Source organism: Lathamus discolor, chromosome 3, assembly GCF_037157495.1.
Source record: "Lathamus discolor isolate bLatDis1 chromosome 3, bLatDis1.hap1, whole genome shotgun sequence".
NCBI lineage: Eukaryota > Metazoa > Chordata > Aves > Psittaciformes > Psittacidae > Lathamus > Lathamus discolor.
The window spans coordinates 49,663,305-49,691,027 of NC_088886.1; the positions used below are offsets into that span (position 1 = coordinate 49,663,305).

The 27,723-nt window shown below is 38.0% G+C and overlaps 1 protein-coding gene across 3 annotated transcripts in view; it reads left to right on the forward strand.

The window, feature by feature from the left end:
* STAG1 (STAG1 cohesin complex component) overlaps nucleotides 1-27,723 on the forward strand; it is a 183,435-nt gene that overhangs the window by 65,876 nt on the left and 89,836 nt on the right. For all 3 annotated transcript variants that reach the window (XM_065675112.1, XM_065675113.1, XM_065675114.1), the window contains one exon: nucleotides 8,694-8,790. In XM_065675112.1, the coding sequence (XP_065531184.1) occupies nucleotides 8,694-8,790 (97 nt within the window). The remainder of the gene's footprint in view (nucleotides 1-8,693; nucleotides 8,791-27,723) is intronic.

Consider the following 27,723-nt stretch of genomic DNA (forward strand, 5'->3'; position numbering starts at 1 on the left):
TGCTCCTTGTGCTAGCTTTTTCCAGGGAAGGAAGAAGACAGTAGAGCGAACTGCAGTGACTGCTCAGCTTTGTCAGCTGGTTCCTGATGCATTCTGCATGGGTTAAGCTTTGCTTTGCTTGCTTCTCTCAACTCCCTGGAATTTTCTCTCACAGTTGTTTTAATCACGTAATCATTATGCAGTATAAATAATCCCTATGTTCCTTAGTCCTTCCAGTGGTTCTGGTTAGAAAGAATTGTTACACACCTGCTTTAATCTTGCATAAACTGAGACAGCTGTTGAACAGATTGGTCTCACCTTCTCGCACACCTGGTGTTTTTTACACCTTTTTTGTGTGTTTTATTGTCACACCAAGAAATAGATTTAATTAGAGCCTGACACCTTGATGGATTTTTTTTTTTTAACTGGATCAGCTCCTGGATTCAACTCGTCTCTGGGAGCAGCTCAGACTTACTCTTGATCAGAATGACTTTATAACCATCACCTGCCTTATGTAGGAGGAATTACATATATGTTTATATATATACATATATATCCTTGAGCTTAAAACACCAGAGCAGCTGTAACTGTATCATACCAAAAGTTCAATAGCCATTCTCTGACAATGGCAATTAAGAAAAAGAATAAGGCAGCAAAGATGTGTTTTGGGATTTCTCTGTACCTCTGACAGTTTGCAGCTCAAGGTGAATGTGTTGTCTGTGTTCTTGATAGCATTAATGGTTTTCTCTTCCCTGAATTTGTCTCTTGTCCCCATTAGAAGTCCTCTTTGCTGGATAGTGTCTCTGCATCTGCTTCTGCCATTTTGGGGAGTGAAGGTTTTTGAAGATTAATAATATACAGACATTTTCAAGTAGTATTGTTGTTTTTTGTGTTAAAGACATGTTTTAATTTAATTGTCCTTTGTTCTATTTTAACAGTTCTGTATTCTCCAACTTGAAGGCTGGGTAATAACTTCGGGTTTCCCCAGGCTGTGTGAGAAACTCCTTAGGGGTTTAAGTATGCATTCCCTAAAGTTAACAGGATAAACTAATTGCAGCTATTATTGACATTTAAACTGGTATTTTATGTTCATATTGCTAGTTGGATTTCTTCTGCAGCCCAATATTTATTTGCTTTTGGTTGTATGCTGTTGAATTAAAAGAAAAACAAAATGAAAATGAGGTACATGTTTTCATATTTGTTATACTAGGAACAATTTAGCCACCAGATGAAGCAGTAATTAAATAGAAGGGTGTCCCTTACTACCAAATCAGTCTTTCTACAGTCATGACATGTTACATCACATGTTTTCCTTTGTGATGTAATAAGATGTAGGATGATTTTGTTCTTCATGTGAACACATGTGCCAGCAGTGCAGTCTATGAAAACATTTATACCTAAAAATGATTATTATACTTCAAGCTGGAGAAGTCTTTCGTTCTCTAGAATGTTACCTTTGAAGTGTCTGGGTGATCTGTGAACCCTTTGCAAATTGTGCTAGCAAAGGAACTTGAATTGTGTTTTTTAATAAATCAGTGGGTCTCCCTTAGTGGAATAATTGACTTTGTTGCCACACTCCTCTAAGGATTATTTTTGTTCTCATGTTCAATGTATACGAGTAGTTTTGGTGCTTTGTAGCATCTTGGAAACATTGATGCCCCTGATTGGCCCAGCTTAAACAGACCCAGCCCCATGAAGATTGTGTAAGCTGTCGATTGTTAAGAGGGAGGCACCTATGAACATTCTGTACTGTAGCAGAAAACCTGCTGGGTATGGGACTGTTGCATGGTCCATCTGTCATCTCTGATGACTCAGGTGAGGAAATACAGCTCTGAGCAGTATGGATCTGCTGTGTTAAGAGCGCTCATCCCCAGTAGTTCCTGTGATTTTAACCTATTTGAAAGAAGAATTTTTCCAATGCTTTTTATGCACATAAGCGTAATGCCAGTTAAACTGTGCCATTCCAATACTCTCAAAAGAGAACTAAGTATTTTTATCTTCCAGCAGTGTTTGGTTTTTTTTCTTTCCTCCCAAATGGCTCCATAAAATGTGTTACACTGATTTCCCTATGTAGTGATATTTAATGCCCATTTTCTTGCATGGAAATACGTATTTATGTGAAATCCCAACACCGATATTTCTGTATGGACAGTCTGAATCCTTTAGTTTTATTTGGAATACATACGTCTGGGATTGTATTACTTCAGCCTCTGTGCTTCAGGAAAAAAAAAGTTAAATTGGTAGACACTGCATAAAGTGGATTTTCCCATCTTTGCTTATGATGACAAAAACAAGAAACAGGTACTGTTACATTAAAAAAAAGAATCATTTGAGCTTTTTAGAAGGTGCTTGCTAGGTGTTAGCAAAGTGTGAACTCTCATAATCTAAAATGACCATCTTTAGGGGAAAAATAGTAAGTTGCAGCTTCACAATCTACAATTTTTTTCACTTGACCTTTTATGAGGTTTTTCTGTGAGTATATATTAAATTTACTGGCTGCAACTTGGAATGCAACTCAACAGTCATGCCGAAGTCTAATGCACAGTCTTAAACTGCAGGTACTTTCGTCTGTTAGGAACTACTTTCTCCCCAATAACTGTGTGTGTAATTACATCAGTCCTCACAAAATTTGACCTTAAATGACTTTTATTGTTTTAAAAAAAATCTGCACGGGTTCACTAAGAAAGCCCCACTTCTGTGCAAAGCAGCATAAGACTTCACTGCTTGCCTTTCTTTCCCTGTGTTCTTTATTTTATTGTAGTCTTAAGTTCTTCTCACTGTCTGTTAAAGCATATTTTTTAACTTCTGTCTTGTCTTTGGGCTGCTCTTTATACAGATAAATGAGATCTTTAATTTCACTTTGTATTCCTTGTTTGTTTTAGTAGGCTTTGAATTTCATTTTAATAACTTTGGGTTTTTTGGCAGAAGATGTTAGCATAAGCTTTGATTTTGTGTTTTTTCTTCGCCTGTCTTTAATGTAAACATGTTATGCACCCATTCTGGAGTCATCTTTTGTTCTGTCATATTCACTGTAAATGAAGCATGTCCATGATCAATTGTATGAAATGGCATTTTATTTAAATGTTCTTTATACTTTTTTGCCTTGGTTTACAGTTGACTCAGATTTTACACTTGACCATGCACTTCATCTATGCTGTCATTTGTTGTCACTTTGTGGTAGTAGCACTGCTGCCAGATTGTTACTTTATTTAATTGTGAAATGGCTGGTTTTGAAATCAACTTTCATTAATATTTAGTGGGACTGTGGTAGTTTACATGAGATGGCAAGGTATCATCTGCAGTTAGTCCCTCTGGTTCCTCCAGCACTTAATGCTCCTAAATGTAGTAATGTTCTCGCACTGGAGCGATATGATTTTGCAGTTGTAAAGCCTCCAGGAGGTAACACGATACCTTCATTATTTCACTCATTCCATCAGACTTCTGCCTTTACTGGCAATCCCGGCTGCTGTTTCTCTTCAGTACTGTAAAATGTTCCTATTTGTCTTCTAGCACACTTTGAGATGTGAAGGTCAATATATCTGCAAGTCTCCTCCATTGATTTTAAGTTGTTGACTCAGACTGTGGATCTGTTCTGCTACTTGCTTGACTTTCTTTCAGCTTCTCGTTTCTGTAGGGTTGCCTCTTTGGCATGTTCTTCATATTATGCTGCATGGTAGTTCTTAAAGCAGATCCACTGGAGAGTTAATTACTGTGAGATTCTCTTGAAAGCAGATAGGGGCTTTTGAAAATCTCTCTGCTGACTGTGTATTTCTACCATACATCATCTGCTATTTGCAGACCTTGATTTTTCCACTCAGTTCTCCTAAGATTAGAAGCATTTTCAGGTTTAAAAAACAGTGCTTAAGAGTCTTATTTTGTAACATGTACTTGTATGGACCTGTTACGCAGACTGACCCAGAGATGTGGAGCATCTGTGTGTGTGGATACATATATGTGTGTGTGTGTGTGTCTTACTGTTTTCTGACAGGGCATACTTAAGTATGTCTTAAGTAAGTAAGTAAGTACTTAAGTATGTTTGTATGTGTGTAAGTATGTATGTAAGTATGTATGTATGTAGTAAGTATGTACTTAAGTATGTCTTACTGTTTTCTGACAGGAGGGAGTAAAGAGGGTCATGTGGATGTTACTGGAGTAATACTGAGATTTCACCTATGTAACTGAGCTAGACCTTTTTTTACCTTGCTTAAGTTCTCCTTGCCCCACTCCAGTCTGGTAATGAAGATGAGAAGCTACAGAGTTTTTAATGCAGTTTCTCATTTGTTGTGCTTCATAGCCTTGTGGTCAAGGGAACATTTTCCTTGTGCATGTGCATTGAATTTGGTGAATCCCAAAAGCATGGATATATTGCATCTTGGAGGAGTGCTGCAGCACGTGTACTGTGCATCCTGTACTTCCCAGTTATGCTGAATATATCGTGTATTTCATGCACAGCATGCAAGTGCGTATTCCTATATGGTAAATCCATGCTTTCTACTGCATCTGAAGGTAAAAACAGCTGTAAGCAAATGGGAACCACCAGAACAACTCATGCAGTCTATTCCTACCATCTTTCATAAGTGTTTTGCAGAAGTGAGCAACCAGACTCTTGAGGGAATGCATTGTTCTGGTGGATGGAGTCTGATTGTAGCTACCCCTTTTCCAAAGAGCTGTCTGGTCCTTCCCTCCTCCTGTCATAGCATGTACCTTCACTGAAGTATCAATTCTGCTTTAAGAAAATGTGACGGGGGGGGGGGCATGGCAGGATATCTCTGGGCAAGGGGAGGACCAAACACCGGTGTTTGCCCTGAGTTTGCTCTTTGCTTATGTCTGAGAAGCTATTGAAGACAGGGTGACTGGATGGAGGCTGCTAACAGGATAAAATCATCCTAGAGGGTGTGCTGTGGCCTGTGAAAGGTTAGAAACCCTTGTTTTTAATAGGACTCTCTATGTTTTTTATGCAAAAGAATTCCTTTTCTGGCAATGGTTGCTCATTGCCCTATTTGCTACGCTATTGCCTGTTGTTTCATTTCTTTTTCACTCTTATTCAACCTTTTTCCTGGTATTTGGGTTGCTGCTGGTTTTCTCTTGGTACGGTTGATACTTGTCTCTATTTTAGGTTTGATGTGTATAGTATTTTTTTTTTTTCATCCTTGTGTTTTCAGTTTTTTTCTAGCTCTTCGGTTACATCAAAAGTCAGCAGTTTGATTAAGTTCCAACTGTTGTAGCATATGTAGTCTGGCTTCATTATCTCCTGTTGCCTTAAACTGTAATCTCTAACAAAATTTACCAAACAGCATGCCAAGTGTGCATGAGGGGTTGAATGCTGTAGATCTGTGGGTGTTACTTTGCTTTTCATACACTGAAAATACCCTTCTCATCTTTTGGGATTAGTGAATAACAATTTGTGTGACTTCATCTACTGCTGCCCCTAAAGACTGCATTGCTTCAAGACTGGTCCACGAGTCTTGAGGTCGTCTGCTTGTCTTTATTTTTGCATGAGTTGCATTTTGGTTCTGGGTTGAAAATACGAGTGCTGTACTAGATAGGATAGATAGAGTGAATCCTTAGTGCCCGAGGACATAGCACATCCCTTGCAATTCTTTTTGTATTAAGAGACAAAAGTAGCAGAAGGAGATGAGCTGCAGTGATGCTGTGGGTTTGAGGTAATGCTGCAGAAATAAAATAACTGTTTAAAAGAAGCAGAAACCAATTAAAAGATATTCTTCCCTTTTGCTCCACCTTTTTTAAAGTCCAGATGGGTTCACTGATGATATTTATAGCACAGGCCAGTAAAAGTTGCACTGGTTCAGCTAAAGGGGCAGTATATTATAGCAAGAAACAGGGGTAGGCTGAATGTAGAAAGGCGTCTCTCAGGCCAGCCTTGCTTCTACAGGGAATGTTTTGTGTGAAAGAGATGTGGAGAGTGCATGGATGGTGGGAAACTAGTTATTAACAGTAAAGGAAAGCATCTGAGATTTCCCAGGCTGAAAGAAGAATAGAGTAGACCTCAGAAACTGTTAAGAGATCTCTGACAAGAGTGAGCAAAGATAAAGGTATGGAACTATTTCTGTGCAAGCCACATGGCACAGAGTAGAGTATTCTACCTGAAAAAAGGTGACCAAGTTGGAACCATGGGAAGTACAAGTAGGGCTTGAGGTTTCTTTTTTCTTCTTCTATTAGGTCACATCAAATGGATCTAGGAATTGGCACCTTAAAAAGAAAACCATTTTTCTTGGTTTGCAGTGAATAAGTAACCCCTGAGACACATTGCTGCAAGATGATTTAGTTCTAAACCTTCATGGTTTAGACAGACACAGTCATGAGAGAAGAAATATGGTAAGAGTCTGGGCAAGTAACTTGGAAGTATCAGTGTATTCTTGCCCTATTCTTATGCTTTTTCTTATATGCATAAGCCCTGTTGGGCAAGTGACCCATGGTCTGATCCAGCACAGCTGTTATTCAGCGAAAAAAATAGCTGCTGGCAGTTGCCTGTTGTTCTGATATCTGTGGTGATGTAGCTGTTCAAACAAATCTTCTAAGTTGGTAGTACACCAGCAGTCTGGTCATTAAGCTTCGTCAATATTTGGTTTAGTAAGTGATTTTTGTATTTGGCTACACTTGTATTTATGTGCTGTGGAGAATTCCGCTGATTGATTGAGGAGATTGAGTCTTACAGCAACAGGTCTAATTTCATGATGAAATAACAGTGAAGCATTCTAGATAACTGTTCTTGTGCTGTTGCTTCGTGTTTTCTCAACTTGTGTGAAGATTAATTAGAGGCCAGGACCTTCTTTTTAATTTCTTCTAAGTAGCAGATGGACCTCTTCATAAGAATCATTCTCCTACTGGGCATGTGTGTGTGTGTTGGTAGGCAAAGCTTGTAAGGACTTAGGTTCCCTGGCAAATTGAATGTTCAGTGATTCATGCTGGTTGTTGAGTAACGTAATACTGATAGCACTGATAGTCTCATCCTGTCTTGGGTTAAGAGAGAGTACAGTGATCTGTTCTAAACGTGAAGTGTTTTGGCTCTCAGTTCATGGAGTTGTGTATGTCTCTAGTACATACACAACTGTTTTTCTGCTTCCTTTTTCTCATACACTTACTACAGTCACACTGGTTATTAGGGGAATTTGTGTTTGAATATGCTAGAAACTGCAGAGGGATTTTTTCAAGATCAAGATCCTATTCTGAGGCAGATTTTTTCTAAGAGGCTGAATTGTTTGGATTTTGACTTTCCCATTCCTGAATATTATACATTTCCTATTTCCTGAATTGTTTGGATTTTGTCTTTCCTATTCATTCTTTCTCAGCCTGGTTGGAAGCTGGTTACGTGAGGATGGTGGTGGGGTGTGTGTGCTGAGGATTTTTTAAATTAAGTTTATACAAATTCGTTGTACACCTGGACTTTCCAAAATGGAATAATCCATTTGCAAGATGTGCTCTGATAGCATGATCATGCTGCTGCATGTATGGAACAGTAAAGATTATTTTTTTTCCCTCGTAAAATGAGTAAAATAGGTGTTTGGTTACATTAAATATACACAATTTATTGCCTTCAATGTTTATGCGACTGATGAACTTGGAATACTGTATTGTAGTGATATGAAAAAAAGCCATACTTGTCTTCCTTAAGCTTGAAGTGGTCTGAAGATGGACCTCACACAAGCCTTTTCTAGAGCAGTTTTTAAGTGTTTCCATAGTTATTTTGTTTGCTTTGTCCTCATTGCTTCATTTTACCTACATCTGGAGTTTTAAAAATCATGGGTCTGCGCAGGTCTCATGGGGTTCTGTAGTCTGAAGTGACTGTATGGGAGGCAGCAATAGGTTTTGCTTTCCTTTCAGCTGATATATATCTGCCATTAACTCTTTCTGATACTATGATTGCATTTTCATGTTGATTGGCAAAATTAATTTAGTGTTCTTTCTCATTAAGCTGCTCAGGCATGTTCTCTGTCCCCAGAGACCAATATTGATAAATGATAAATGTTTTTGACACCTGTATACTTTCTGTCCTTCTCCCTCCTACTGCTCATGATAATGACTGTGTGCTACTCTTGCCTATCAGTGATTATAAAAATATCTCCTGGCTACTTAGCATAGTTTGAAACTCTGACTCAGCTTCATATACTGTGCTTCAGGTGGCTTTTTGACTCCCAAGCCCTGAAAGACCAACTTCTGCTTACTTTTTTTTTAACTTTACGTGTATTCCTCATTGCATTCTGTCTTCCTAAATTGTGTACGGTGTTTCTGAATAACAGATAACACTGCTTTGGCCTTTATAAACACTGAGAAGTTCACTATGCAGTATAAAATCAGGTTTTATTCCAAAGTGTTTCTACTAATAGTTTTTTGGGAATAATGTTGGTCATTTTGAACAGAATAGCTGTGTTTGATTGTCTGTTTGTTTTCAATGCAGTTTTGAAACTGGTTAAATTCCATGAGTAGAGTTTTGAGGAATGATTATAATTTCAGTCTGAACTTCTGTTTATATAATTATAGCACCAGCAAATGATACCTGTAGTTCTGTTCTCTAACAATATTTGTTCTGTCTCCACCCTGAGAGAAGGTGTATAGATTTCTGAATTTGTACACATGTGTAATTATGCAAAATAAATGCTCAGTTATCAAATTATATTCTGAAAAGAATAAGTCATTTGCCTTTAATAAAACACTTTTTTAAGAGTCTCTGATAAGTATTCTTTTTTTCTTGACAGTCTGTGGTGGACGACTGGATTGAATCATATAAACAAGACAGGGACATAGCACTTCTGGATTTAATCAACTTCTTTATCCAGTGTTCAGGATGTCGAGGTACAGAACGTTGGAATCAAGTTGTATGGAATAAATCTGATAGTCATACAAACGTGTATTAGTACAAATGCTGGTAAAGGTGTGGGAGACACATGGATTGGTACTCCTTGTGTGCATGGTTTATATAGAAATGTTGTCTACGTTCAAGAATAATTTTATTTAAAGTTTGTTTGTCAAGGGCCTACTCTTTCTTTTTCTCATTTCCCTGTCATCATCCTGAAGTGTACAAATCCTTACAGAGACACTCTACTCATCAGCAAAAGGAGACAAAAGACCTGTCAATCAAGGTAGGCATATCTTTACTTCCCCCTCCTGTTTCTTCCCTTATTTTTTACTACGAGAATTAGTAGGTGTAGGGATACCTTAACTTTGCTTGTTTTTCTTTCTTTCTAGGAGTGATGGGTTTTTTTAAACTGAAGAGGAAGGAGTCAGACTTCAGCTGACTTTGATTACCAAGAAAGATTTCTTCTGGATGAAGCACCAATCTTATTTCTTTCTCTGTTGTAATACTTTATCAAGTCAGCAGCAAGTGGCCTTCCTTTTATACCCTATTTAAGCAGTCTTCATTACCAGGCATGTGGCAGTCAGTCTTTCTAGCGTTCAGTTGCCACACTGTACCTTCTAATGAGTTTTACATGTGTTGTCCTTTTTCAGTTAACTCAGCCTTGAAAAGAAAGAAGGGCAGAGCTCTACTCTCTCTTTAGTTCTCAGAACCAAACTATTTAGTGTTTCCTATGCTTCCTATAATTTGCCTTGAGTAGAACTGAAAATTACACACAATTTGGAAATTCTTTTTCTTCATTTCGTAACTGATACAGAAATATAACTTCAGATATCAAACCATATGGGTAAAAGTCCCTTCTTTCTTAATATGAAGTTAAGTCTCAGGTACATCAGAGAAAAGAAATACGAGTTGTCAGCAGGTTCAGCAACCCTTTATCATAGCTTAGGGAAACAAACTTACTTTGTGGAAGCTCTGGAAGCATTCTGTGAAGCTAAGGCTTTAGATTACCAGCCTGTGTCAGTGTCTGTACTGTTCACACAAGATTCCCTAAAATATTTTTCAGGCTTGTCTGGCAGTTCACGTGAAAGTAATTGTATTCTGTTTGCTTTTTCAACACTCTCGTAAAGGTGTATATGCTAAAAAAACCCCAAACAAGCTGCCTTTGAAGAATTTGGGTAGCGTTAAACCAAAGGGATTCTTGGCCATATGTTTTTATTCTTGTTGATGCAAGCTTTTGGTGAAGACATGTCATAAGTGTCTTCATTCCCCTGCTGCTCTCTAATTTCTACTTCCTTTCTTTCTCCCTGTTAGAGAAAGCAGCACTCTGACAATCTCAGAAGATTCATATTTTTTTGAGCCTCTGCTTACTGACTGATGCAGGCTGAATGCCCACTGTCAGCCATATGCTGCTGAAGCAAACTGCTTCCCAGAAAAGCTTTCTGTTATTGGCTGTGAAGCAGCAGCGCTTCAAGTGGCTGATGTCATTTACTTTCCTTTTGTTTTTAAATGGTGACTTTCTCTCTATTCGCAGTACTCTGCCTTGTACCCTCAGGGATATCTCTCTGCTGAACTTGCTCTAGTGTGGCCTTCTAGTCCCAAACAGCAATGACAGGAGAAAGGAAGCAATAATTCTTCCTTGAGCTTGTAGTGTTTTGGAAGCAATTTATTTCAGTGTTAAAATTTTTGCAGTAGGGACAGTAACAGATGTAAACCACTTCTGTTCTTTCAAATTTCCAGTAGCATGCTTTGTTTCTAGAGTAAGTAAAGACTTCATTAGAAGAGAGTGGATTTTATTGATAGCACTGAGGATAAAACACGTATTTGAGCTCTCCTTGATGGAACAGAGATATGGAAATCTGTGGATGTTCTGTATTTTGTGAGGAAGACCACTTTTCTTTTTCCTAGAAAGATTCTATACTCTATTATGGCATTTTAATTTCTCGTTAAAGATTTTGCTGATGTTCTTGCTTGTTCCTATTTCTGCTAAATAACAGCTCCTTGTCTGTTGGCTCAATGGCTGCTTTATCTTCCTTAATAGTCCTTAGTTTTCTTCTTTTCAGTTGGCTCCACTAACATTGTCACAGATTGTCCAGACTTCTTTCCCAGTGTTGGATCTAAATGCTTACTGATAATATATCTAACTCTGATGTTAACTTGAAGGGAGGAGGACAACTCACTTGGGAGAAGGTTCCTCAGGAAACTTGGGAAGTGATGCTAGGTTTATAAATCTACCATTTTTATAAATCTACCATTTTAACAGTGCTTAAGATTATTTGATAGCTAAATATATATAAAATTCATGTAACTTGACTTTATTTCAAAGGTTTCAAGCAGGTAAAGAGCATACGTCTGTTTTCTGACTTGAATTTTAAATCATTTAGGCACCAAACTGTTTTATTTAGCAATGGTATTGACTGTGACAAAAATGTATTTCTGTTCAGAGAAACATTGATTTTTATATATGTATCCCATTCTCTTGGCCAGTGCATATGCTTCAGTGAACTTCTTAGCATCCTCCAGCTTTGTTTAGAGATGTTCCTGAAATGAGAAGTGATCTCTTGTAAATATGAATGAGCAGGCATTGTGTGTAAATATGAATACTAAAAAATTGTAAAATGAATTAATTTTGCAGGTGAACTTAAAAGAGACCTCTGCAACTTAAAATTGAATAAATGTAAGCCAAATATTCAAGCATGTCTGTCTTTTGTCAGCTCTTTCCAAGTGTCTGTTTAATCAGTTGCTTTCTATATAATGTGTTCCGATTCACACAATAATGTCCATTAAAACATGGCTTTAGTATGACTTCAGTAATCTTTCTGGGGTTTTAAAGGCCTGTTTGGTATAAATTAGAAGTTTATTGTATTGAACTACCCAAAGAATTTAAACTCAATAACAGGAGTTGCATAAGACTTAAAATCACTCTTCGTGCCATCTCTCCTCTAGTTTGCCCACTCACTATGTATATTTATTGCCTTTGCTGATTTTGATTACAAAGAAGTGAAAATAGTTTCTTAAGCGTTTTTTGTCTTGCTGTTGCTTTCTTCAAGAATACCAATAAAACCCCCTGCCTTTAACAGTTTGTGTAGTCTTCTCCATGATGCTATATGGTATTTCTGTGGTAGAAAACATGGTTAACAGGGACTGATAAATTCACCTCTTCACTTTTTATTTCCTACCCTTGTATAGGGAGGCTCTTGTATCAGACAGTACCTAAGAAAGATTAAAAGGTTAGCAGTCACATACTTTTTCTTCCTGGAAAAACAGCAAGTAAGTGCTGTTTCCAGTCCTTGGAAAATACAGCTCTGTTGATAGTAGGTATTTATTATCCACAGTATTCAAAGTCTGTGAAGCAGGTGGTGTTGTGTTTACCTTCTTACTTCTCTGCCAGGTACTTAGTTCAGGGGTTTGTGTTTTTAGATAACAGGAACATTTTGAGTTTAGGGTGTCATAATGATAAACTGATATTCCAAACAACTTTCACTTGGCTGGGGGTGGAAGTATATCAGTACTACTGAGATTTCTGTTTCTCATGCTGTCATTTGGTCTGTAGCCTTGTGGATACAGGAATCCTTCTCTCTTGCAGAAGATTTGCAGATTATTGTTCAGAGTTTTGGGGGGTGGGGTTGGCAGCTCTTTTCCATTCCAGGAATGTAATTTTGCTTTTTTCCTCTTCTTCCTTTTCTTTTTATGAGCACTTGTGTAAAGCACAGCATGATACACGGAGATCCCTGAGCTAGTTGCAGGCAAGCTGAAATGTCTAATCAGCAATATGCATGCCCAGGTCCCAGAAGGATTATAACTGTGTCAGGATGATGCTGCATCTGGGCTAATTAGCTCTGCCTCTCAGACTGAGTAATTAGCTCAGGTATCATGCTCTGCTGCTATGACAACCGGGCTGTTTCCATTTCTGGAGCTCTGTGGATTTAGAGCTGGCTTGGGTATCTGCATTGCTGTCTGCTTTTGCCTTCTGTTATTGATATAAAACAAACAGCAAACCTCATGAGCACTCTGACCTTTCTACATGTTAAAGGAGGAGAGCCATTCTTGTGAATAAATGTAATTTTTTTTCCCTAACCAGAAGCAATTAGTGCTTGAAACAGCCTCTTAAGCTGTGAAGAAGAAACCAACCCATGGAGCCCGTGTAAGAGAAGAAAGTTTCTTTTGCAGGGGAAAATAGTCTCTCGCATAGCTGAAGAAGAGAACTACTTGACTACTTTAAAATATATAGTGAAATTATTCCCATTCTTTCTCTCCTACCCTTCTCCTTCCCCCTCATTTATAACTGATCGGTAAGCCAGAAACCTGTCAGTTCTTCATCAGACTTTCACAAGTGGTTTAATCACTGCTTCTTCTGCTACCCTCTATCAGACAGCTGATGCACCAGTTCCTGACAGAACAAAATGGGTGAACATCTCTTACAGTTAAATTCTTGCAGTGTTGTAGCCTTCTCTGGTTTGTAACGGGCTCTCCATTTAAATAGTTTTGTGATTTGGCGCTGAAGTTGTTTTTAGGAGTAGTTGGTGCAGGACGCAGGTGAATATTCTTTATTTTCTTTTCTCTTCTTCTCATTTTTCCTCTCAAAATCTTCTCTTTAGAGTCTCTTGCAGAATCAAATATTGATGAACGAATGTTCAAAGTGGCACTTGTCAATGTTGATTGCTGGTGGTGTTAAGGGTTGGTTTTTTTAGGTTGGGAGTAAGCAGGAGTCCGTGTGATTAAAGCAGGACATCTTTATGGTAATTTTCCTTGTGAATCAGACACTTGGGGATCCCCATTCGTCTTCCAGCTTGAGCCTTGAATCTCTGGTTGTTCTCACTTATTCTAGTAAGATCCTCTGGAAAATTCTGTGATTGAATTGTACAAATGAGTCAACAAGTGCAGGAGTTAGAAGTTAGCTTGCTCAAATACAGGATGCACATTGATACTCATTTTTATTAATGCTCTATGCTCTTAATTAAGAGCAAGCTAATAGATTTCTGTTTTGCCAAAGGATATTGAAGGCTAAAACTAAGCAAAACGACTGTAAAGTGGCCATTGTATGGTCTGGAAAAAGAAAAGATCAACTGCTTTTTTTTGCCTTTAGACAGGATTTCAGAAAGCAGATTAGCCAGGAAATAGTGTTATTTACTCTGATTAATAATATTTTAATAGGGGATATAACATTGTAAGCAGAATAATGGTTTAGAAAACCCGTATTTTTTATCATTTATTTGTACACAATTTTGTGGTCGATGGAATAATATTGCTCTATACAGATGGATGTTATTGAGCATGGAAGGAGAGCTGCTTGATAAATATAATTTCCTGCTAATGGTTCTTTCATAAGGATCTGCAAATTGTCAGTGAGAAATGTTGCTGGCTTTGGCATCTGTTAAAAAGCTTAATCTCTTCAGTCATTCACTGTTAAGAAGTTGATATCATAAATGTTTAGTATTTTCAGCAAATTAGAAAATAATGCTATTCATTGCACTGGAGCCAGTATTTTTATTAAGGATATAAAGTATACTTTGTCACAATTTCTCCAACGAAATCCCTTTTTAGTGTGTGAATATAAGGAAGAAATCACAAAGTGAAGGGCTAATAAACATTTAAAAAATTGATACTTGTACATTATTTAAGTCATAGTAATGTCAAGGATTTATAAAATATTTTGTATGCATAGTGTACAGAAATAAATACAACCCCCCATAAGTATATGATACAGTTAAAAAAGTGCCTTTAACCGCACTCAAAAACTGGAAAGGTAAGACTGAAAGATGGAAATTACTTAATTTTAATTTCATGTGTGGTGTAGATAAACCAGATCCTAATGTTTTCTATTTCTTGTTTCTGAGCCTTGGGGTCATTTCTGTAGTGTGTTTCTCTTGAAGTGAAAGCTCATAATGCTCAAACTGAAGGTAACATGCAAATTATTAACTGGCTTGAGTGGATGATGCATCACATCACCAAGACATGCAGCAAATGTTTCATCAGTTCAGTTGTTTCAATGAAGATAAGTAAGGTTAAAATGTTCATATCAAACACTTGACAACTAATGTGGTTACAATCAATTTTTTTATTGAGTACAAATTATGGGCATTTGTTGGCATTCTTGAAAGTAAAGCTTTAGTTTTGTTGTATCATTTTCTAAGCCAAAAATGTTTCCAGTATTTCTTCCTGTTTGCTGCTGAATGGTATCTGTACTTTTCACCTCATGTACTCTGTCTTCCTTACTGCTTAGCTTGTTGGTTTTCATTTGAAGGAGTGCATCACATTTTATAGCAATTTGTGAATTAATGGCATCTTTTTCCCAAAAGGTGCATCCTGCTACTTCCAGAAACTGGAGGAGGGGGGGGAAACCACAGGAATTTGCTGACCTTTCAGTACAGGAGACATGAATGAAGGGCATACTGCTCTCTGGTTTCAAAATGTGAATGAAATACCTGCTGTGTCAAGGTCTGACTTCAGTCCAAGATTGCACCTTATGAATTGGTAATAGCCGGGACAGTAATTTAAACCAAACATTTTTCTGTATTACTTGCTACCTGAATATATTGAAGTATTCATGTTTCAAATATGACAGCAGAACAAAATTAAGCTGGCTTAAAATTGGCTATTAACAAATTTGTTCATATGAACTAACATAAACTTGCAAATAATTTTCAAGAAATGTATTGAACTAATTGACAGAACTTGTGATAATGGAATATTTTAGTGCAAATATGTAAAGAAAGACAGATTACTTCTGAAGTGACAGTTTAAGGGCAAGTTCTGCACTGCCAGCTCTGTATAATATGTTCAAATCTCTGCTGAAAATGAAAGCAGTCCTTGTAAGCATGGAACAAAGTCTACGTTCTACTCCTGTATACTCATAAGAAAATTCATAGCTTGTAAAATTATTTTTGGCACTACTCACTGGAGATAAATTGTGTAAGGCTTTCAAATGTTACTACTTGCTTTTCACTGTATTCATTTAATTACATACATATTGATCTGGAAAGTGGTAGGACTCATATGACTGCGAAGTTACTGAGATATCTCTCTCAGATTGCTGATGCTTTAATGCTGCAGCTTCCTAAGAGAAGAGCAATAATTACCTCTTCGTCTTAATGATTCAGAATAGTTCTTGTCTTACTAGCCAGATCTGTGTCATTTCCTCTTTATTTAGGCTTAGTTTGTTTTCTGTATAATACCGATTTGTTAAAGGGGGGGATGCCTCTGAACTAAGCAGATAAGAGAAAACATCATTTGGATTTTTTGACAATATTTTCTAAGACTTATGAGCAAATTATGCCCGTGTATGAGTTTGTCTCTACCTAAGTATTAGATGCATTGCTGGATTATTTTTCTTTTTTAGATGCCATTGATGATAGTTTCTGTGAGGAAAGGAACTAATTATAAAAAGGAACCAAATATCACTAGATCTTGGTGCTTGCTTGCTGGATTACAAGTAGGAAGGGTCTTTATGTCTCCAGTCTTTTCAAAGATGCAAATTCTGCTGAAGGTTGAGTCAGACTTTTTCCAGGCCAAGGGTAGGAATTAAATTCCACAAATGATCTTTCTCTCAGTGAACACTATAATCATGATTCTCTCTCTTTTTCATTAAGGAATCCATGGATTTATTTCATGAAGTGCAATGCTAATACACACTGCAGTAATTACTTTTGAAGAGAAAAAGACTGGGATGATTAAAACAGTCCACATCCTAATGAAAAAGCCTTATTCTCTGGCACAAAGAAAATGCTTGCAATAAATTCAGAGTTCTCTGAATGTTCAAGTGCTCAAAAGTAGCTGAATATAGAAGAAGAGTAGCCTGGGTATCAAATAATGTACATCTTATCTTTAGGTACCACTGAATTTGGAAAAGGAAGAAGTGGGCTCTTAAACAGGTACAATCCTGCTCACATTCCACTGCTACCTACTTAATATCCTTTATATCAATCTGATCATATTGCCTCAGTCATCTGTAACCTCAGCCATGACCAGTTGAGCCTTACAATTTTTCACCCCCTTTTAACCGAAATTTGTGGCAGTTCCTGCCAGCGCTAGGGTCAAACCCATTACAGGGAAGTCTAGTGTAAAATGGCATTGACTTCCACATTGCTGTTGTCCATACTTCCATGGAATGTTTTTGTGAACCTCGAAGGGTGGAAAAGGGAGTTGTGCAGAGCTATTATCAGATCTTGCAGGAACAGTGAGGAGCTCCCTTGCCAGCAGCCTCTGTAGCCTTGCTTAAATAAGGAACTCATAACCCCTAGCAGAGCTGAACCAGGTGTTTGGATAGCTGTCAGCCACTGAGCAGTGAGCAGTAGAGAGTGTTTGCATTTCTTTCAGTTAGCACCCTAAGCTTAAGCTTCAGTTTAGAACAACTGGTGTTCGTGCTCTACACCTGTGGCATTGGGTCCTGTGTATTTCAGTTTGAAACTGCATAATTTCATAAAGGGATGAACTCAGAAGTTATGAGGTTAAAACACCTTTGCTCATAAGGCTTTTTTTTCTGTGGAGTCATCTGTGGAGTTTAATAAGCACCATCTGTTGTGGAAGTAACTTTCTACGAAGTCATAATGTCATCTGTTGAAATAGCTTTAATGTAGCTTGTCAGATTTACTACAAACTCTACTATTTATTTCATCATTACTGAAATAAATCTTATTGATAACTTGTAAGATCTTGCAACTAGGCAACTGTGATAATGGGAAAAGGGCCTAGAAATATTTATAGCAACTTTTGGGAATGAAAATTTATTGTAGATATATTTAACTACATAGAGTCAATAATATTATTTTTAATAACCTTTTTCTTAGAGTATAGAAATTACCGCTTCCCAAAATTATCAATTATCAACCCTCTAAAATAAGTTTTACTTCAGATTTATTTTGCTATGACAATAATACATTTCCTATTGACCGTAGAATCATGGAATGGTTTGGGTTGGACGGGACCTTAAAGCTCATCCAGTTCCAATCCCCTGCCACGGGCAGGGACACCTTCCACTAGACCAGATCGCTGCAAGCCCCATCCAACCTGGCCTTGAACACTGCCAGGGATGGGGCAGCCACAGCTTCTCTGGGCGCCTCAGCACCCTCACAGGGAAGAGCTTCTTCCTAATGCCTAATCTTAGTCTCCCCTCTGTCAGTTTAAAGCCATTCCCCCATGTCCTGTCACTACAGGCTTTTGTCCAAAGGCCCTCTCCGGGCATCTTGTAGCCCTTTTAGGCACTGCAGCTGCTCTGAGGTCTCCCCTTAGGAAGCCTTCTCTTCTCCAGGCTGAACCTGCCCAGCTCTCCCAGCCTGTCTCAGAGCAGAGCTGCTCCAGCCCTCACAGCATCTCCATGGCCTCCTCTGGACTCTCTCCAGCAGCTCCACATCCCTCTTGTGTTGTTGCCCCCAGAGCCAGATGCAGGACTGCAGGGGGGTTCTCACCAGAGTGGAGTATAGAGGGGAGAATCCCCTCCCTTGACCTGCTGGTCACACTGCTTGGACATGGTTGGCTACTGCACTGCAAGCTCACACTACTGGGTCATATTCAGGTTTTCATCCTCCAGTTCAAAGCAGGGACTCATGTGGGCTGACACATTTGCTTTTAAAGAAAGAAGAAAATAAATTCAACTAGTATGCCTCAGTAGAAATTCTAATTTCACTCTGATGTGGCACCATTGGTAGACTGTCGGCAAACCACATTCTTCCCAGGTTCAGAGGAGAGGTCTAACTTTGTTTTCGTATCTTGCTTATTTGTTTGCTGAGTTGGGTAAGTGACCAATGAGTAGCTTTTTGCTGTGGATTATGAGAAGTTGGAGTTCATGGATCAGCAACACTTTCATTTGTAATTTTCCAAGCAGCTGTTGAACTGTAAGTATTTTCAACCAGTCTCCACTGAATTTACTTCCAGAAGATGTAATAATTTCTGTTAATCTACAGAAGAAAATATGCACCAATCAATTCATGGTGCCACTTGTAGCTATTTCAATAACAGATTGGAATTTTAAGTCCTGATTACAGGGGAGTCATAAGAGATTCAAACAGTCTTAAATTCTTTATCTGAGTTACAACGTGTTTAATCTTAACAATATGATGCAGAAAACTTGGGTGAGTTGCTTTTCTTTTTGTTTTCATCATCTGTTATTATTGTAATTATGATTTTATTATTTTAATTAAATTTATTTTTTTCTGGAACTCCAGTGTTCTAGGGCTAGCATGAAAATGGAGAAGGTTTGTAGCTGATGCAGAAATCTGGTTTACTGGTGTTGTATGCAGAATACAGCTTATTTTCCCTTATATTATATGATGTTTTGGTGTTGGATGTATTTTTTTGACAATTTAGAACTGAATCCATGGGTTAGAGTTTAATTTATGACGTGTACTTGTGGTTACTTCTACTTCTGTCAAACAGGTACTTTTTTTTTTTGTTGTGGTGGTGGTCAGAGAGGATGCTTGAGCTCTTTTTAACCACTCTGTAGGTCCTATCTGTCTGGTTCACTTTTAGCTGCTTACAGAAGAATGTGTCAAACAGGAAGGATACTAGCCCAGGCTCATTATAAGCACTTGCAAACCGTTTTGTCTAATAGCAGTGAAGGATGTTCTCACTCTAAAATTTGGGGATTTGTATCTAATTTTCAACCTTTTTTTTTTTTTTTTTTTTTTTTTTAACCTTTTCCTTGTTTCCCTGGTAGCCTGTGACAGTTGGATTGTACTTCCGTGCTGTGTGGAAAAATCCCTTTATTTAGCTGCGATACTTAACTGGCTACTTCCCTGGAATTTTGTTTTCCAGACATAACAGATAATTCCAAATACATCTTCTCTGTCCCACATGGAATTTTATAGACTTCTCATAACTCTTTTTTCACCACTCTTTTTCATTTCAATTATTCCTTTGTATTAAAGAATGCATCAATTAAGATCAAAGCGTGACTCTCCATTCATATGATACATATGACCTGATCTTAGATCCCATGGTTCTTCACCTCCTAACTCAGCTGTGACTTCTGACCTAAGTTTCTGAGGTATCTGCATTCAAATGAGGCCTTGATGTAAACAGTTTGCTGATAAGGGGCAGTGCCTGGGTTCAGCAGTTCACAAAATACTATCAGAGTAGAGCTATAATTGCTGGGTAAAAGCTGGTTTGGTCTTGAGGAAGACTGTATTTACAGTCTGTAAATATTATCAATTTAATTTGGTATATTACTTTGTTGTTTTGGTTTTCTGATACTTGCCTAGTGATTACTTTGTAGTGCTACTTTTCATGTTATGTATATAATGCCATAATTATTTCTTTTACCTCCTTAATTGGGATATAAAATTTAAGTTGGATTTAGTTTTGACAGTGTTTTTGTGCTTCCCTTAACTCAGTGATTACAGAGGTGTTTAATACATTTTAGAGAGAAAAAAATAATTTTGGGGAATGAAGGAAGAGCTTTAAAGTATTCAAAGTAAGTTAATTGATCTTAACTGTGCTAAAGTATAGTAATATAGTATAATGCATATTAGTATAGTCACTGTTTTGATTATAAAGTGTATTTATTGTAGCATACAGTGTTAATAGTTGAGCTTACTTGCACTGCCTGTGCTCCACTTACGGTAAGTTATAAAACCAAGAGCAATACTATGGACCAGGTTTAATATCGAGCTGTGAAGACATGAGACAAGTTAAAGATAAACTGCAGGGCTTAGATTTAGATATAACGTGTAGATGGATATCCCCTTTCTCTTAGGGAAATACACACAGAGTTGATGTTACTAAGTGGTTAACGTTTCCTAGTGCTTTGAAGGAGACTGGGCAACAAGCTACTCTTGGGAGAGGTGAGCATCTGCACTCCTCACCCCTTGTAGTGTTCCTCTGTGCCTGCCTGTGCTGAGCAAAGCTAGCAGTTCATTCTGTTAAGAAACAGTGAAAGACATTGCACTGCTTTGAGAAATGCATTTAACCCTTAGATGCTTTTAGACTTTGATCTCATGGAAGCTGTGTAAAGTGACAAGCATTTTGAAAATGGGCAATCCTCTATGCATTTATTTTTAGTTCTTCTCAGCCTGTAATAAAAGAAAAAAAGTACTAAACATCCCAGAAAAAAAGAAAAAAACCCAATTACACGCATGAGATCTCATTAATAGGGAAAATTTAAGGAGGAGGGGAAACTGAAACATCTGTAACAGTGGAATGAAAGATAAAGAGGTAAACTTGGGCCTTTAAATGCAGGAAAGTCTAAGGCAAAAGGAAGAAATTATGGAATCCAAAAATTACCAGAAATGAATGTGTTCTGTGAGGACACATTTACATAGATGAGCTTAGAAAGCAGGAGAGGCAGACAGGTGTACATACAGTGGTTTAGCTTTGCTCCAACAGCCAAAATAGTGGGATACTTATTTCATCTGATTGATATGTTGTGGAGCTGCTTTAAGCTGATGCAGAATGATAGAGCCAGAATATACAGCTGAACAAGGCCATAAATTAAAAATGTGACTCAACTTTTAAATCCTTTCATCAAGGAGTTTATCACAGCACCCTTTGCTGATTTTATTGTAGACTTCAAGGATAACTTCATGTGAGAAGGACAGCAAAGCAATTACCAGACAGTCTGTGTTGACGTGGAGTTACAGCTGAGAATGTAGTTATGCCAAAAAAATAAAAGGGTACTGTACAGAAAACTGAGTATTATGGTTAACCTTTAAAAGGTGAGCATATTGCGGTAAAGATATCCTAATATTAATACTTCCAAACATCATAAACTGATAGTGGGGGAGAGGGAGCATTGAAAAGCCTTAAAAGGAAAGTTTGCCTGAAGTGCTGAAAGTTGGGGTTGTAGGCAGAATTCTAAGCAGTTCGTTACAGAACATTGAGAAAACTAAATGTGCTTTACAAATAAAACATTAGCTTATAGGTATGTTAAAATATTTTATTTTACCCAAGTATTCTTTGTATTTTGCCACTTTAAAGATTTCTCCATCAAGCTGTAAGACACAGCCAGAAGAGTAAGGTGGCTACTTCATTCTATGGCTGCGTAAGTGGTGTTTTGCATCTGGATATTTGAAAGAAGAGTAGTAGTGGCATGATAATTCTTGATGTATTTACAGGGCCTTTTTTAATTTGAGCAAAGCACACCATTTCGAAGAATACCGATATCAAAATTTGTAAGGTAAAGCAATCTGAGAGGAGAATGTAAATAAGGTTTAAAGCCATTTTCCAAATTAAACCTTCCTTAACTTGCAATGTTCCTCTGTGTTTTTCTTCTTTCCCTTTTCCTTAGTGATACTTGATTAATTTTTCCCCTTGAATTATCTTTGTGTTAATTAATGTAGTCAAACTCTTCATTCCCTCTTGTATTTCATCTGCTATTACTATGTATTACTATTTTTATATATATATATATTGCTATTTGTCTTTCAGCACTTTTTTCAGTACTTGCTGCTTTATTACTTATGTAAAGTCTTGGGTTTTTTTTTTTTTTCTAATATTACTAAGTTTAACAAGGTGTATCTTTTTTTTTTTTTGTTTTTACATTTTGTTGTCAAATACTCAGTGAATCCAAGATATCCATTGTTGAGAAACAAGTTACATGTTGGTCTTTCTCAGTTTTCTGCTCCTTTGTTCGCATTCCCAGTTATATTTGTCTGGTCAGTGCTGCTTGTGATCTGTGTGTGTTCCAGCAGGTTGTCTTTTCTCAGTTCTGAGGTGACAGTTCCCTCTTGCATTATATTTTTTTACAAGCATATCCAGGCTTTTACTGATTTTTGGCTTTAGTATGTGATCTTGTTGTCTTACCCATGCCAAGACATGTTGAGCAGCTATTCATTGTGTTGTTTTAACTTCACTTTTAATATGATGCTTCCTCTTATTTTTCCATAGTAGCCAAGTTCCAATCACAAAGGAAAAGAAAAAAGATTCCTCAGGGGCTTTTTCCTGTAGTTTTATCTAGTTTTTCTTTGTAAATTCCTTATAAATAAAGATCCTGTCTCTGCTCTGTAAATGACTAATCCAGGCACAGAGTCACTGATATAAAAAGCTTTTAAGACAGCAGATACAGTGTCCGTGCCACTCCCTGTGGGGATATTTTTTTCAGACAACATATTACATGTTTAAACCATAGCTGTTAACTGATTTTCCTACTCCTTCTCTTCAGATGCCTTAATGACTGTGCTCAGAGTACCTAAAAGGTTTCTTAAAGTTCATGGAATGGAAACTTGAAGCTCTTAATTTTGTAGAATATAAATGTATTTGCGATAAGGAGAAATCTGGACTTTAGCTTAAGCCCGCTTCTTTTCCTCTCCACTAAGGAAGGGCTAATTCAAGCTTTTTCCCTTTTTCTAAAGTTTAGGGATTTTTTTACCTATGTAGAGGATTGTTACATGTACTTTAGTACATGAACACTAGTCAGTGTACACGCAGGTACAATTGTTTGTGTGCTGCACTTTTGTGAATTAGCCCATGAGACTGCAAGGTAGATGCCATGAAAATAGACAATGTGCCATTATGGACCATCTTTGAACAATCCTGAGCAGACTCTTACAGGAACTCAGAAGTGAAAGAAAAGAGCAGTCTGCAGTATTGTAATCAATTGAATTAAGACCACCTTTGTTCTTCCTGCACTTGCTTACCTAGTTCATTTGCTGTAGCAAGAGCTGCAGACCTCAGCGATAAAATGATTTCAGCTATACAACTTCTGTTCACTTCCAAATGAGTTCTATTTTCTGTGGCTAATGACACTAGACAGAATAGTAGATGGGCATGTAAGCTGGTGACTCATCAGAGGTGACACTCGAAGAAGCTAAATCAATGTTGTGCAGAGCATCTTAAGTTGGGCACAAAGCACGAAGATAATGTATATTTTGCATGTCATTTCTCAATTCTTTAGAAAAAGAAAAACCTCTATACATGTGTTTGGAGAGTCAAGAAGTAAAAAGAGGTGTTGGAATGAGCTAATGCGCCAATAAGAGGAAACAATTTTATTTTTTCCTAGCAAAGCAGGAAAAAGAATTATGTGAAAGAGGGGAGCTCTCATCTTGCGTACTTTTAAATGAGGAGAGAAGGATAAAGGCATCGCTTTGGGCCAGCCTAGCTAATTTTTGTGTTGTCTTTTCACGGTCATGATCACTAAATAGTCTTTAATATACTCTAAAGAAGTGATTTCATGGGAATATTGAACTAATGAAGAGCGATTTCTAGTGTATCTGTGTTGATCGACTGCTGAATTACACAAAAGCTGCTGATTGTAGTCGTGAAGTGCGAGATGCTCTGTATGAGAGATGATGTTCTGAATGCCATGGAATTCTACAAAGGATTTGGAAGAAGCTTGTAACTTTTTAGCAACGAGAAAATCTACGTAGGCAAACACTGCTGGAGAAGAGGTGCTTGTGCTCCATCTGAAGCTCTTCTTGAAGCAGGAGTATTCACAGTGTGAGTGTCTGTCTTTCTCCAGGCTCAGTTAAAAGGCTAAGATAGATTAACAGACATTGGGGTCATAGTTCAGACTGTGCCTGAGTGACCTCCTTGGGTTCTGTTCACCTCCCTGCTTTTGTAAAATGTACTGGGACATTTTATACCCAAGATCAGTCAGATTTGGTTTAAATAGTTCAGAATTTATTAAGCAGTGTTTTTATAGACAGAAATGTACATGTCTCATTTTCTTTTTTCAGATAAATTTAAAGAAACACAAACTTTTCATGTAGATGGTGGCTTTCATTTAATGAGGGGAATCAGATGTTTTAGATAAAAGTTGTTTTAAAGGTGTTTCAACATCTCCAATCGCATTTTATGAAGCACACCAGCTTGCATCGTTAAAAGTTCTTCAGCTTTCTACTGCAGCTCTGTTTGCAGTGCCCACAAAGTGTCTTTTTTTACTGTTACTGTTTAGCATGTCTGGGTTTTTTCCATCAAGTGAGTGAGATGGGAATATACCAGTTAGCGTTTGCCTCGTGCCAGGCACTGGCTCTTTGGGCCTGCGGAGTTCTGTCCGGCCTTTGGCAGTACCCACATGTGTCACAGCCCACAGCAAGGCCTGGCCTGGTGCCCTGAGGGAAGGAGGGTGCTGTAAGGATTCTGTTCCTCTCTTTTTGTTGTTGTTGCTTTGTTTTCTTTCTTGTGAGGTAGTTTGGGGGTTTAGTTTGTGGAGTCTAGAGCCTGTCGCATCAGTTGCAGATCTTTAGAGAATTGCCTCTCTTTTGTAGTGGGTTTGTGGTTTTTTTGGGTTTTTTTTAGGACTTCTCTTTCATTTTCTTTACTTTTTCTGAGAGACACTCAGAAATAGGGCTAGAAATAAGAGTCACAGAGGACTGAGGAAAGGATCAATACTTCATCAGGGAGAGCAGAAAGACTGAGGGAAAGAGGGTGGATCTTGGCTGTGTAATCTTCCTGTGATGGCCTTTTGCCTCCTAACCTCCTGGTAAGTGGAGGTACCATGTTCTGTGGACTTTTATGTTAGGTATTGGGAGAAATTTAGACATAGACTAGCAAGAAATTTGGTTCTCTGATAAAGATCCTTTTGGCAAAAACATCAATGAAGGTGTGTTAAAGGTTGATGGTATGTGTGTGTGTCACTGCGGAGCTGTCTTGTCAGTCTGAACCTGTAGGTGGGACAAGGGCATTCATAGAAAATGGAAGGAAGGGTGGACAGACTTCTGAGGTGAATGTCTTTGGTAGATGGTTTCTAAGGGATTGAGCTTGAAGTTCTTTGAAGCAGGAAATGTGGATAAGTGCAATTTGGGTGGAAGAGTCTGCCTGGATTTCCAGAAGGACTTCAGTGGAGTCCTCACTCTCCAGAATGGAGGCAACCTTGAGGGAACAGCATTGCTCAGTCTCGGGAAGAGAAGGCGTAAGGGGGATCTTACCCACTGTCTTCAAATAACGAGAGACTGGAGTGAACATGAAGCTAGACTCTTCATGCAATTCCATAGTGATAGGAAGACAGTTTACAGGTATAAGTTGAAACATGGGAAATTCCACTTTGACATAATGGAAGACAGTTTTGCTGTGAGGTGGTTGAGTACTGGAGGCGTAAGGGCTCAGGAAGGCTGTGGGAGCACAGTCCTCAGACACATTCAGGATTCGCCTGGGCAGCCTGATCCAGGTGGCCCTGCTTTGTGAGGGGTTTGCACTAGCCGGCAGTCAGGAATTGCGCCAACTGAAATTATTCTGCAGTTTAAAGGAAAATCAGTAGCTGTGAGTTTGTCCTTGCGGGAACAAACATTTGGTAAAAATCATAGGGAAATAGAACAGGAGTAAATCATCTGCTACTTTAAAATCGTAATTATCTATTTATTAATCTCAAAACTGGTGGATTAAACCTTTTAGTTACCCAGAAGAGCATATAGTAAGGCATCTGTAGCATATGTAGCCTCTTCTGGCATGGTGGAACAGAGATCCATTATTTTTCCTTTAAGGAGTACTCAGTATCTTTAAAACTGCTTGGGGGTTTATTGTAATTTCTATTAAATATTGTACAAAGTACAAAAAGGATATATTGGTACCTATTAAGTACAAAGTATTGGCACAAAGCGGTAAGTCTTAGTTGAAATCAGTTTGTCAGCCATAGCATATTTTCAAGGCCTTTGCTATTATATCATCCCACATTTAAACTGCATGACAAGAAAAGACACCTGATACCAAGCTTCAGTTGACAGAGCAGGTACTCATGTTGATAACTAGCCTAACAGCCTAGGACTAGGACCGTGTGTAATGAACACAGGCATAGTTACAATGCCTATGGCCTCTTGTTAAGCAGTGGCAATAGTGTTTTTACTCTGCCCTTGGCTACAAAAATGTTTACGCAGTTATTTTCTATTAGTGTGCTCATTTGTTGGGCTCTTCTCCTGTCACTGGACACCACTGAGAAGCATCTGGTATTTGCACCCTCCTATCAGGTATTTGTACATGGAGAAAGCATCCCCACCCAAGAGTGAGGAAGAGCTTAGCCTCCTGCTAGGCCCCTCACCTTACAGAGGGAAGCTTTTGTGGTTGCATGTTAAAAGCACAAGTGATGGGCGAGTCTAGGTATGAAAACAGTCTTTGATAAAAGCACTCTGAAAAGGTAGAGATACCTAAATGGACTTAGTTCAAATAGTATTAATTGCTGTATCTGACACTTAATTTTCAGATCTACCTCCGGGCTATTATGTTTATCTTGCTGGATATGAGGAACTTCTGACAGCATGAAGCCAAAGTCTGGTTCCATATATGCAGTGATAGACTGTAGTTACTGACATTTTGCTCCTGGAGCTTGCTGGCATTGTAAGGAAGTTGAAAATATCACCTCTTTGCTCGGCAGTGCTCTGAGTGGTGAAATTAAGAATGAGAAATAAAGGACAAATTTACGTGTATGTGTATTGGAAACAAAAAAGAAAACTGTCTCTCAAAGTCTTGTTGCACCTCCATCTTGAGCATTAAATATAGTTCTGACCATCCCACTTCCAAAGTATATACCAAATCGGAGATAAAAAAACAAGCAATCAGGAAAAGAGTGGTAAATAGGGGAGCAGTTACTCACTCTTGGCAAAAAGATCCCAGGTTTATCAAATAAAATTATCGGGCAGCAGCTTAAAAAATAGAATGAGTTACCTTCTTAAGGAATACAGAGCTAAACTGCAGGTTTTATTGATAAGCTGTGGATGTCTATGGAGATAAAAACTACAAGTGAATTATGAGATGATAGATCTACTAGCAGCTATTAAACCCAATAGTAACAGTGTGGCTTAACAACCTGCAGTTCAGGTAAATTAATCTACTGTCAAATGCAGGAGTCATCTAATGATGGCTTGTACTTGCACTCTTCTGAACGCCTAGTGCTGATTACTGCGTGCAAAAATCCATTTTGTTAGTTTTTGTTTCATCACGTCCATAAGGAATATTTTTCTTACCAAGCATTCCCATACAGCACGTGTGCAGGAAACTGCAGCAAGGAGTAGTGCTCACAGAAACAGATATTGGAACCACTGCTTCCAATAACTTGTTCCAGAAAGGAATCTTGG